This window comes from Schistocerca serialis, chromosome 7, assembly GCF_023864345.2.
Source record: "Schistocerca serialis cubense isolate TAMUIC-IGC-003099 chromosome 7, iqSchSeri2.2, whole genome shotgun sequence".
NCBI lineage: Eukaryota > Metazoa > Arthropoda > Insecta > Orthoptera > Acrididae > Schistocerca > Schistocerca serialis.
Genome location: NC_064644.1, coordinates 297,755,145 through 297,769,190, shown reverse-complemented (window position 1 = coordinate 297,769,190; position 14,046 = coordinate 297,755,145). Strand labels below are relative to the sequence as shown.

Genomic DNA, 14,046 nt, shown 5'->3' with positions numbered 1-14,046 from the left:
GCTAATCATTTGCATATCTTAATGACCAGTAGTGTATATCAACGCCGTTAGCAGCCGAATATATTAATATATAATTCTAATTTCATTTTATTTTGAGTCCTCTAGCATTTTATTTTGACTCCTCTAGTGACGTGCTACGGCATTGTGGTGCGCAGATTTAGACGTGTACCTGAATAGCAAACACAAAAAATAATTTCACAACTTTATTTTTTAGAAGTGACAATTAAATCTTGGTGTATGCCGGGGCAGTACCTGCGTTGGCGGCGCTGTCCCAGGTGCTGCAGACGCGGCCATCGCCCTCCGGCAGCTGCTGGGGGGCGGCCGCCTGCACGCCAGCCGCCGCCGCCTCCGCCGGCCGCGCCGCTCCTCCGCTTACGTCCTCCCCGTCGCTGTCACTGCACACACAAACCGCCGCGTCACCACCAAGTTGCTCATACACTTTGTACTGTACCTATTTAGTATAGTCGAGACACATAACCCGTTAACGTTTATGTTACTCCCTACTTTCGTTATCCCAGGTAAGTCAGGGAGACCCAACTCGCTTTATTTGTTCATGAGACCCAGAAAATATCAGATATAGGCTCCCAGGTAGATGCCATTTTCCTTGGCTTCCGGAAGGCGTTCGATACAGTTCCGCAATGTCGCCTGATAAACAAAGTAAGAGGCTACGGAATATCAGACCAGCTGTGTGGCTGGATTGAAGAGTTTTTAGCAAACAGAACACAGCATGTTGTTATCAATGGAGAGACGTCTACAGACGTTAAAGTAACCTCTGGCGTGCCGCAGGGGAGTGTTATGGGACCATTGCTTTTCACAATATACACTCCTGGAAATGGAAAAAAGAACACATTGACACCGGTGTGTCAGACCCACCATACTTGCTCCGGACACTGCGAGAGGGCTGTACAAGCAATGATCACACGCACGGCACAGCGGACACACCAGGAACCGCGGTGTTGGCCGTCGAATGGCGCTAGATGCGCAGCATTTGTGCACCGCCGCCGTCAGTGTCAGCCAGTTTGCCGTGGCATACGGAGCTCCATCGCAGTCTTTAACACTGGTAGCATGCCGCGACAGCGTGGACGTGAACCGTATGTGCAGTTGACGGACTTTGAGCGAGGACGTATAGTGGGCATGCGGGAGGCCGGGTGGACGTACCGCCGAATTGCTCAACACGTGGGGCGTGAGGTCTCCACAGTACATCGATGTTGTCGCCAGTGGTCGGCGGAAGGTGCACGTGCCCGTCGACCTGGGACCGGACCGCAGCGACGCACGGATGCACGCCAAGACCGTAGGATCCTACGCAGTGCCGTAGGGGACCGCACCGCCACTTCCCAGCAAATTAGGGATACTGTTGCTCCTGGGGTATCGGCGAGGACCATTCGCAACCGTCTCCATGAAGCTGGGCTACGGTCCCGCACACCGTTAGGCCGTCTTCCGCTCACGCTCCAACATCGTGCAGCCCGCCTTCAGTGGTGTCGCGACAGGCGTGAATGGAGGGACGAATGGAGACGTGTCGTCTTCAGCGATGAGAGTCGCTTCTGCCTTGGTGCCAATGATGGTCGTATGCGTGTTTGGCGCCGTGCAGGTGAGCGCCACAATCAGGACTGCATACGACCGAGGCACACAGGGCCAACACCCGGTATCATGGTGTGGGGAGCGATCTCCTACACTGGCCGTACATCACTGGTGATCGTCGAGGGGACACTGAATAGTGCACGGTACATCCAAACCGTCATCGAACCCATCGTTCTACCATTCCTAGACCGGCAAGGGAACTTGCTGTTCCAACAGGACAATGCACGTCCGCATGTATCCCGTGCCACCCAACGTGCTCTAGAAGGTGTAAGTCAAGTACCCTGGCCAGCAAGATCTCCGGATCTGTCCCCCATTGAGCATGTTTGGGACTGGATGAAGCGTCGTCTCACGCGGTCTGCACGTCCAGCACGAACGCTGGTGCAACTGAGGCGCCAGGTGGAAATGGCATGGCAAGCCGTTCCACAGGACTACATCCAGCATCTCTCCGATCGTCTCCATGGGAGAATAGCAGCCTGCATTGCTGCGAAAGGTGGATATACACTGTACTAGTGCCGACATTGTGCATGCTCTGTTGCCTGTGTCTATGTGCCTGTGGTTCTGTCAGTGTGATCATGTGATGTATCTGACCCCAGGAATGTGTCAATAAAGTTTCCCCTTCCTGGGACAATGAATTCACGGTGTTCTTATTTCAATTTCCAGGAGTGTATATAAATGACCTAGTAGATAGTGTCGGAAGTTCCATGCGGCTTTTCGCGGATGATGCTGTAGTATACAGAGAAGTTGCAGCATTAGAAAATTGCAGCGAAATGCAAGAAGATCTGCAGCGGATAGGCACTTGGTGCAGGAAATGGCAACTGATCCTTAACATAGACAAATGTAATGTATTGCGAATACATAGAAAGAAGGATCCTTTATTGTATTATTATATTATTATATGATAGCGGAACAAACACTGGTAGCAGTTACTTCTGTAAAATATCTGAGAGTATGCGTACGGAACGATTTGAAGTGGAATGATCATATAAAATTAATTGTTGATAAGGCGGGTACCAGGTTGAGATTCATTGGGAGAGTCCTTAGAAAATGCAGTCCATCAACAAAGTAGGTGGCTTACAAAACACTCGTTCGACCTATATTTGACTATTGCTCATCAGTGTGGGATCCGTACCAAGTCGGGTTGACGGAGGAGATAGAGAAGATCCAAAGAAGAGTGGTGCGTTTCGTCACATGGTTATTTGGTAAGCGTGATAGCGTTACGGAGATGTTTACCAAACTCAAGTGGCAGACTCTGCAAGAGAGGCGCTCTGCATCGCGGTGTAGCTTGCTGTCCAGGTTTCGAGAGGGTGCGTTTCTGGATGAGGTATCGAATATATTGCTTCCCCCTACTTATACCTCCCGAGGAGATCACGAATGTAAAATTAGAGAGATTTGAGCGCGCACGGAGACTTTCTGGCAGTCGTTCTTCCCGCGAACCATACGCGACTGGAACAGGAAAGGGAGGCAATGACAGTGATACGTGAAGTGCCCTCTGCCACACACCGTTGGGCGGCTTACGGAGTATAAATGTAGATGTAGAATTAGACCACTTTTTCTTCAGCATAAAATTTATGTGTTTTTCAACATTTTTTAACTTTTGGAAGCATGTTTGTATAATGTGTCAGATAAACTAAGTGCAATATACAGGTTGTATCAAAAAGAATCACGTCAATATTTCTGAAACTAATAAACATATGGGATGAACTTAGTTTTTTGATGAAGGGAAACTCAGAAAGTTTTTTTTTTCATACCTTTTCGTAGATAGGAGACGAGATACTGGCAGAAGTAAAGCTGTGAGGACCGGACGTGAGTCGTGCTTCGGTAGCTCAGATGGTAGAGCACTTGCCCGCGAAAGGCAAAGGTCCCGAGTTCGAGTCTCGGTCGGGCACACAGTTTTAATCTGCCAGGAAGTTTCTTTTCGTAGGTGTTCAATATGCCCCCTTGAGATGCACGACATATGTCAATATGGTATTCTAATTGTTCTCACATTGCAGCGAGCATGTGTTGAGTTACAGCTTCCGCAGCTGCTGTTATGAGATTTCTCAGTTCGTTCATTGTTGTTGGTAACGAAGGCACATAAACAGTATTATGATCCCGTACAAGAAATAACCACATAAAGTGAGGTCCGGTGACCTTGTAGGCCAGGAATGTAAGGTTGAGTCATTTTGTCCAGTGCGACCGATCTATCATTCAGCTGGCGGGAGGGTCAGGCGCCACTCTAGGAGGCTTACAACCACTGCTTATAGCCGCCTAGAGTGGTGCCTACCCCTCGTCAGCGCCAGCAGACTCCCGTGGAGTAGGCGGTCTGATGACGACCAGAACAGTGGTCGAAACCGTTCACCAGTAAATTAAATAAACATCTTCATGGGGTCGTGATTGTTTTATTATATAAAAAGTTTTCCATTCTTCTGTAAATAATTCGTGTTGGCATTCTGCAAGCATGGCTTGGCCAATTATAGCCAATTAATTCACTTGCGCTATCTGTACCGTACGTGACGGAATAGCTCCGTTTGAGTTGGATGCCCTTAACAGCGTTTTATCGTGCGTATATGATGACAATACAAAAAGCTTACAGTCGTACTTAAATTGTGTGGAAAAATATCTAAGAAACACGCAGTGAGTACGAAATGGTAGACTTCGATCGTTAGCGAATTTGAGGTCTGCACACTTACCCTGTCGTTAGATGCTAAGTACTTAAATATTTCGAGTTGCCCCCATTTCGACGGCAGTTAAGCTACTTTCACGGATTGGAACACTTGACGCATCAGCTTTTTCAGTGTTTTGTAACTGCACGAGCTATTATCAGCGGCAAAATACGCCTAGTGTTATTATTTTGTTCTCAAGCAGGTGGTACAATTAGAAAAAAGATTGCAGAGTTTTATCCCAAACTGTAACGCTGCAATGAGTGTCTCGGTCCACTTCAAAAATAAGTGTTTTTTCCGGTGATACAAAGGACCAAAAGAAAGGCAGAAGTGAGACACTCCGGAACGCATCACCAGCAACTATGCAAGAACTTCTTTGTTGCCATATCTCCCCTATACAACAATATGGTCAACAATGGAGGAACTAACGAGATCTGACGGTAACAAAGCAAATTGGCAGCGGTTATGTCCGACAAGCTGTTCCATAACCTCTTTCACAGATTCATAGTCCGGTAAACTAGACTTATTACGTGTAAACACAATTCACGCCAACATATTTTTCTGTCACTCCGGTAAGGTTGGCTACGCCCAAGGTAAGCGCCGAGACACTCGAGAAGGCTACGTAAAGGAACTGTGAATTGTAAATTATAGTACGCAGATCTATGCTATCTAAGATTCTGCAGTTTATTTGTTGTTTGTTTAGCTTTAAGTCCAAATGAACAGATAGCTATTTGATTAGGGAACAACAGAATTAACACGCAAGCGATTTACATCAGGCTGCAGGTTACGAAAATATACATGTATCTTGATTTCAATACTTCACTCAGTTCACTTTCTTTAAACATTTTCTTTTTTTATGTTATCAGTGTGACATTTATGTGTTAACTATTAAGTAATATGACAAAGAGTTTGGAATCAAATGACAGTTCCAGTTGCAAACTTATTTTTGATTAACAAGACCAGTTTCGGCCACCAAGACATTTTCCAGTCGTAAGAGTACACAGATTGACTGTGTCCGTGAATCAGCCTCGGCAACAGAATTCAGGCACTGCAACTGGCTAACATTCATAGTACTTATTGTAAGATGCTGCATCCTAGCCTGACTTTGAGAAGTTTCTCTTCAGTGACACGGCCGTAGTGGAAATTGACGTGCCTTGAAGCCAACATAGTCGGCTTCGACCACAACCGTTTCGGAGGATTAGAGAACAACCAGCCCATTATCTCCATGTAGTTGGAGAACGTGCCCTTCCCCCTGGATATGGAAACCTGCTCTCCTTTACTGAACAGCCACGGGGAGAGGAAACAGGCACGGCCAGTAAAGCACACAAACTCACAAGAGGGCGCCGTCGTCAGTCTCATCTACGCCTACACCAGTACTCTACAAACCGCCTGACGGTGTGTGGTGGATGGTATTTCTGATACCACTCGTCCTAAATCTCCAGAAATGTCTCGGTTTAGCCGGTGAGTCCGTAAATGGTGGAATAAGGGGCGTGTAGAATAACGGCCACACTTTCCACCCGAGTTTTGCGATAATTAAGCCAGTCCGCTTTTAAACTGACCTAATGAGCCGCCCTCTAGGAATTCTTCCTATCTGTTATGTGCAGATGCTCTCGTAGTTGTATGTCTCCTTGAAGAGCCACAGCAGCGCCGTCGGATTCTGAAGGTGCAATATTACTGTCTATGTTTTACGTAATGAAGAGGGAAAAAGTTTTTTTGTGCAAATAATTTTTTTTACACGGGATGCCACTATTGTGCATTTATTTAAGAAACATCGTAAAATGAACTTGTTCACACTGATTATAAGCAAACTATTAACTGCACGAGAGCACGGTCTACCGCGTGACTACATCGGAAACCATCCTATTGACGACTGCCGACTAGACTTGTCCACTGTTTCTATGTTTCTATACAGTGTATCGATACGTGGAACTGTTACAGTGTTTCGGAATGACTGTGGTTCACTGTTTCGAAACAGTGGTGTTTCATTCCGCCCCTGTCTCGGATAACCGGACCAGATTCGATCTCGAGCCAGACACAGAAACTGTATCGTTGTTTCGATATAAGGCTGTTTCAGTCCACCTGTGCTTGGAACGGACTAATTGTATCGAAACAGTGATGTTTCATTCCGCTCTGTGTCGGACGAGATTCGGGCTCGGCACAGGTACTGAAACACAATATACCACTTCGTGAAACACTTTCAAGAGTGTCGAAATCTTTTTGACAAGCAATAGCATGTAGCTTAAGATATCCGAAAATAAAGCTTCGTTTCTAGCTGACTGTCCTATCCCGAAATGGCGTAACATCTGCTTTATAAACACTAAGCAAACAATAAAACAACGCATACTAGTCACATTCAAAATAATAAATATGTGAAAATCATTCAGTTAAATTACACTTTTTTATAACATACGCTTCTCTGTTCATGTACAGTAATCATATTAAGAAACGCAAGTAAGCCTACAACATTGTGAATAAAAAAAAAGGCGTAGAGTGACAGTTATTGGACACATATACAAATTTGATGTAGGTATAATTGCAAGCAATCTGTTTGACATATCACTGGTAGTGTAATGGTGAACGGGAAGGGCTGGGAAGCATGGTGAATTTATAGTAACGGTTCGAAACACCTTGAAAGACAAAATTTCTGTTATATTTTGTTATTTATTCGAATTATTTGGCATTATTTGTAAGGCTATAGTCACTGTGCCTATTATCCACAATGATTCCCTTTGTGTGCATGGAAATTAGCAGGATGCAGCTATGGCTGTCCTCAGCCAACTGAAAAGTATGAAAGTCGCACGACACGAAAGCAGCGCATTTGCTGCATGAAATACGAAACTGCCAAGACGCCTAAGTGATAGTTTCATACTTTCTGCGATATGATTAGCGCTCTCGCACCTCATTCGTGTTTATATGGACATACTTATACAGTAGACATTCAAGATGATAAAATGTGTAGGTTTATTAAATTACGAAACACAAACTGTTTCACTGTTTCGAAACAGCGTATCGAAACATTACATTGTACTGTTTCATTTGTTTCGAAACAGTTACGTGTTTCAGTTTGCCCATCTCTATTGCCGACTATGACGCACAGTCTGGAACTTGAGCGTAAAATCGGTATAATTCGTAGAAGATCGTACATCTTCGGTTATGCCAAAGTTAGTCAATCATTATTAATATCATCGCTTCCTGTCATTGTAAAATTACTGAAAAGATAGTATTTATGACCATGGACTCCTAATGTCTAAGTGGCGTAAACAACTTTTCTTAGCAAATACTTAATAATAACATTTACTTGATTCACGCCAGAATAAATGTAGTTTCCCTAAGTATCTCTTTGCTGACGTCAGGAGGGATTTCTGCATCGGCACCTCATCCCACTGTCTCTGAAAGCGCCAGATGGCCAACCGTCTCTGGTAGCCAGCATGGGAACCTAGCGCTCGCTCCGTACTCTTTAAGGTACTGCAGCGCTGATACGTTCACTTCACATATGTGAAATAACAAAAACTGAAATACAGTAACGCGCGCTCTTATCTGCAAATAAGGGGAACCTTACATGAACCTCCCTTCCCTGTTCCACTCACGAATGGCGCCTGGGAAGAATAAGTGTCAGTATTTCTCTACATTAGCTTTAGTTTTTCGATTTTTTTTTCGTTGTAATCCTTTTGCAGGACGTATGTGGGAGGAAGTAATATGTGGACCGACTCTTCCAACAATTCTCGCAATTTCAATAATAAATCACTCCGTGATGTACAATGCCTCTCGCGTAGCGTCTGCCACTGCAGTTTGTTGAGCATCTCTGTAACGCTCTCGCGCCGACTAAATGCACTGTTCTCTTGTATTAGTCCCACATGTTAAACGTCTCAGATTGATTACCAATGATCGAGAATCGGTAGAAGAAGTGTTTCGTAAGCCACTTCTTTAGTAGATGAGTCCACTTCCGTAAGATTATTTCTATGAATCGCTATCAAGCTTCTGCCTTTCCTATTTGTTTTATGGGGACATTCCACTTATGGTCGCTCTGGATGGTTACTCCTAGACATTTAACGGTAGATACTGCTTCCAGCAATCTTTCATCAATGGTGAAGTTGTGCAGTAGTGGATTTATTCTCCTATGTTTGCCCAATGTGATACATTTATTCACGTTCAGGGTCAACTACCAGTTCCTACACCATTCATGAATCTTCTGCAGGTAGACTTTCCTGTAGACAACCCCACCATCTGCGAACAATCTTCAACAGTTGCCTGCTCACACTGCTATATCATTTATATTCATTGTAAACAGTAACGGTCCTATGACACTTCCTTGCGGTACTCCAGAAAAAACCTTTACACCTGATGATTCTGTTCCGTTAAGAGCGACGTGCTGAATACTACCTGCAGTGACATATCGAATCCAGTCACAAATCTGATCCGATACTCGGTAAGCTTGTATTTTTTTCACTACGTGGCAGTGCGGGAAGGTGTCACGTGCCTTCCTGAAGTCAAATAACACGTCAAACTGAGCGCCGTCTTCTAGACGGCTGTAGTTCTTGGGACAAACAGAGACAGCAGAATTTCGCAAGATGTCTGTTTGCAGAATCCATACTGATTTTTATAAAGGGGGATTTTCCTCCTCCTGAAACGTCATAATATGGAAGCATAAAACATGTTTCGTAATTCTACAACAGATTGACGGCAGCTATATAGGCCAATAATTATGTTCGTCTGCCCTACGACCCTTCCTGAAAACGTGAGTGGCCTGCGCTTTTTTCCAGTTGCTAGGTACCCTTCAGTTCTTCAATACCTACTGTAACAGGAGTAGTTATAGGGTAGTTAATGAATGCATTGATACCACTAAAAGTTTAGCAGATTGTATACTATACGACCCACAGTGCGTAATGAACATAAGTTAGAAAGTAAGGTTTTTCTTAATTTTTATCAGCAAATTAAACTGTATGGTGCACTTACGTACCGAATCAGTACCATTAACATTGTTTCAGTTCATTTAACTGTAATTAACAGAATGTTATAATTAGTTAGAAAACCCGATGATATGAATTAACTACTGCCGTAAGTCTCAGCAAAATTTATAATTTCATTCTCGCGATTGCATTATTACATTCCACAGAAATGTCAGAAGAAATATCTATAATGTAATTAAACCAATAATGAATTAGGAAAATTCGTAAATTTCAACTTACCTAGAAAACAGACTTTTGGAACTTTTATCAGTCATCTGATGTATTTAACGCGACTTGTGCACGTTATATATCATGTCAATAACTAAAAACAACTACATCAGTTGTAATTAACGTTTTCATTGACGGTTCTTGGACATTTTGATGTAAACACTATTGATTTTCAGTCATTTTGATATTACGAAATTACCACACAGAACTTTAACCTGAAATTCCGTTTCGGAATTTTATACTGTGCCTCATTTAATGTTAGGAATAAAATCCAACGTAAAATTAAGATGTAATAAATGATTTTACGATAGGTATTGTTATTGTAACTTCATAACTAAATTTCCACACAAAAGTCAAAATGACAATATTTAGAAATGTATGCAGAACGAATCATTTATTGTCTGTAAAACCGTGCTAACATTTTGTTGTAAATTATTAATTTTCCTTTATAAATCAATAAATGTAATTGTTTTTGTTTTTGGCAGTAGCCCACAGATCATACGTTGCTAAGAATAGGGTAGATATTGAGCGGTAAAAAGCACTTGAAGTCAGTCGCAGTTTAGGCAATGTAATGACGCAAAGTCTTTAACAGTTGTGTGAACATCTTTGTAAATACTTACGGAAAATATATCTAATGTTAAAACGATTCATCTTTGTGTTGGAAAATATGATTTTATCATCCAAGTTTTCATCACGTCCGAAATCCAGACAAATCTGGAATATACATTCCTTAACTGACTTTATTGGTGGGGGAGATTTGACGGTTCAGAGCTAAGTATTCCACTGCAAAAAGTATCTCACTCTCACACTACGATGAGTCTCTCGTAATGAAAAGTATTTTAGCCGAAACTGCAGCTGGAGTAACATTAGACTACGATAAACTGCTGCTAGCAAGGGAACATGCTCTTTAGCATAATCTCTGTAGAATCTGATGATTTTCCATTACTAAGCGATTGTTTCACTTATGACATTACATATTGTTTTCGTCCAGCTGCAACAAAGAACACAATAAATTGGTATGTAAGCAAAAAGGAGGGCCGATTGTGATGCCCCACGGACACGTTACACTCTCGGCTTTGAAGAAGACGTCCTTCGCCACGTAGGAAAGTACCCCACGATGATTACTTGGAACACTGCCCTTGCTATGGACTCTTATAGAGCATACATCTCGAAGTTCATTGTCTCCGCTGTGTGGTTACCGTGAAACGGGAGATTTGAAAGTGAACCTATCTTCAAACTCATTTTACGTCCACAGGATAGGTACATTCCCAGATTGTCTACTAAGCGGCAGCGGCTCTGCAGCCCCTAGAAGCCTCTAACAGGAATTCAGACACCTCCTGTAATCCTGTACAATGGAAAATAACTCTCTCAGTGATATACCGGGTGGTTATAATTAAACTTTCCCTGTTTAAGACGTTATAATACGGAGTATGGGGTGCATGATTTCCATGCGTCACAGCGCCACCGTCCATTTCCAACTATGGCCACCAGGTGCCGTGATCAGTCATCGTGATTCATATTCTCGCACACCTGAGCAGTCGCAGTGCAGCAAAACAGCAGTAATGCTGCAGCTGCACTTCGAGGATATCGCCGGATGAAAGGATTACAGAAGGGTCCTCTTTCTCCACCTGTTGTGCGGAGCATGATGGAGAAGTTCGAATCAACTGGAGAACTGGCCTTCGCTCCGGGAAGAGGCCGACGACCGGTTGCACCACAGGTGGTTGATGAAATCGCTGTTACTATGACAGACAACGCTGCGCGAAATTCCCGATCGTCAGGCTGTGCGCGACTGATGAATATCCCGTGGTCCGCTGTACGGAAGGTGCTTCGAACCACTCTCAAATGGTATCCGTTCAAGATTCATATCGTACAGCACCTTGCACCACAAAATGCACAACGACATATTTATTTCGCTCTCCACTTTCTCGCAAGGATTGAAGTAGACGAGTGCTGGTCCTAGACCATCCTGTGGAGAGACGAAGTTCAGTATTCTCTGGCGGGTGAGGTGAACAGACAGAACTGCCGAGCGTGGGGATCTCCATCTCCAGTCACTGTGCATGAAGTTCCTCTGTATGGTAAACGTGTCACCTTATGGTGTGGCTTCACGGCTACTTTCATTATTGGCCCCTTCTTTTTTGAACAGGTTGGCGCTCCAGGACCAAAGACGTGCCGTGTGACTGGCCAGCTTTGCTGCAATATGCTTCGCCAGCATGTTATACTCGCTCCACAGCAGAGAGACGCATTGAACTCAACAGCTTTCATGCAAGACGGGGTCCCACCGGACATCGCTCGTGAATTTCATCTGCTTCTCCGAAACACATTTTGAAACGACCGAATTATTAGGCGCTCGTTTCCATATGCTTGGCCGGCACTATCACCTGATCTCGGTCACTGTGATTTCTGGTTGTGGGGGCTACCTCAAGGGCAGGGTTTACCCGTAGAACATTCACACATGTGCTGATCTGAAGTGCAACGTATCATGAGATATAGCGCATACGGGCAGGCTTCGTTTTGTGTGCAGAATGCAATCCTGCGCTTTCAGACTCTTCTGGACACTGATGGGCGCCACGTTGAGCACCTTTGGGAGCAGTAATGGTACCGGTATGTAATGGTATGATGTACCGTGGCAGCACGTTAGAAATGTAGAAATAATTCAAAAGCCAAGATCGCTTAAATATTGTTTACTGGATAACCGTTTTCAACACACTAAAGGTGCGATCATCGGATTTGAATGTAGATTAACATTTATAAACCTTTTGGATATAACGATAAAAATGGTTCAAATGGCTCTGAGCACTATGGGACTTAACATCTGAGGTCATCAGTCCCCTAGAACTTAGAACTACCTAAACCTAACTAACCTAAGGACATCACACACATCCATGCCCGAGGCAGGATTCGACCCTGCAACCGTAGCTGTAGCGTGGTTCCAGAAGTAAGCGCCTAGAACCGCTCGGCCACTCCGGCCGGCGGATGTAACGATACAAAGGGTTTATAAATGTTAATTATTTCTACAACAGAGTGATCGCCCGACTACGCACTATGCGTTCGCTGCACGTTAGAAATGTTTCAGCTGAACTGATTCCACATTACTTCTCTTCCCCATGTCCTTGACATTAATGCTACCAAGTTGGGTCCTCGTACGGCTATTAGTTTCCGTGTTATAACGTGTTAAATAGGGCAACTTTAAATATAACCAGCCGCATACGATATTGCAATGCCTATGTTGTTCAAAGTTAGGATGCAGTGTTCTTTCGGAGACGCACGCATGCAACACATGCACTACAATATTTCATAACGGCTGTAGTCGCCGCACTGCCTGTTCCTTCGGACACGCATGTCTGTCCAAAGGAACATTGCCTCGTACTTCTGAACAAGACGGTCACTGCAATGTCGTATTTATCCGCCGACATTGGGCAAGTGACTTTCACTTGAAATGTCTCCCCTGCACGGGAATATACAAAACGGATGTACGAGGTCAGGTTGTGGGCGCATGGGTGACGACATATGGAAGTTTGAGTTTGGCCGTGACACGTGCTCTAATAGCATAATGGTAGGCCACTGCTTTGGCTTTTTCTCTGAAAACTCCTCGATCCTGAATGTCATCAAATGAAATTTCAGCTTCCTGTAAATCCTTTTTAACTTAGCTTGTCTATTTTGAATACGACTTTGTTTTTGAAATTGATGAATGTATGCGATGAGTAAGTCTTTGCAGGTTCATTCTTTCCAGATGGCCAAAAAACATCATTGTCCGCTTCCTCATGCTGGTAACAATGTCTTCTGTATGTTCGTATAATTCACAGTTGTGTGTTCGACGGAATTCTCCGTTTTCTTTGATAGGGCCAAGGATTTTCCTCAAAATTTTCCGGTCTTTTGTTTCAAGTTTTCGTAGCGGTCCTTTCTTCATCATGTTTAAGCATTCTGATTCATGCAAAGCTGACGGTCTAATTACGGTGTTATAATGACGAAGTTTTAGGTTTAAAGACAGGCTTTTGCTTTTGTATAAGCCTTTGCACAGATAAAAAGCACCTTCTAGTTTAGAACACCTACTTTCTAAAGCTGCATTTTCTGAACCGTCAGGGGCAATTATTTCTCCAAGTGCTTGATTTTCTCTTGTTGTATTTCAGTATGAGGAGGAGTGCGTTGATGTTTGTGATGAATTCAGTTTTCTCAAATGCGAATACATTTTATGTAATTCTGTCAGTGTCCAGTCCACAGTTTTTGTGGTTTCTCGGCGTGTTGGTGACATTTTACAATTTGATGATATTTCACCTATAGTAATGGGGGTGGTGGAGGGAAGATTTATTTTATTTTATTTATTTATTTATTTCATTAACAGTACAGAGTAACCCACCGCCTTGAAATGTACGGTGTGTCAGGTGCTTCTGAATCTAATAGCAAAGACTTCTCATTGTTACAGTCATACTGGTATACAGTTGTTAATGCTTTTCATTAATAATACCGAGCGAGATGGCGCAGTGGTTAGCACACTGGACTCGCATTCGGAAGGACGACGGTTCAATCCCGCGTCCGGCCATCCTGATTTAGGTTTTCCGTGATTTCCCTAAATCGCTCCAGGCAAATGCCGGGATGGTTCCTCTGAAAGGGCACGGCTGACTTCCTTCCCCATCCTTCCCTAATCCGATGAGACCGAT

General features: G+C 43.7%; 1 protein-coding gene across 1 annotated transcript in view; it reads right to left on the bottom strand.

The window, feature by feature from the left end:
* Nucleotides 1-223: 223 nt before the first annotated feature.
* The window catches only part of LOC126413028 (uncharacterized), a 408,898-nt gene continuing 395,075 nt past the window's right edge, over nucleotides 224-14,046 (bottom strand). Inside the window, exon 2 of the mRNA XM_050082922.1 lies at nucleotides 224-395. Within this exon, the coding sequence (XP_049938879.1) occupies nucleotides 224-395 (172 nt within the window). The remainder of the gene's footprint in view (nucleotides 396-14,046) is intronic.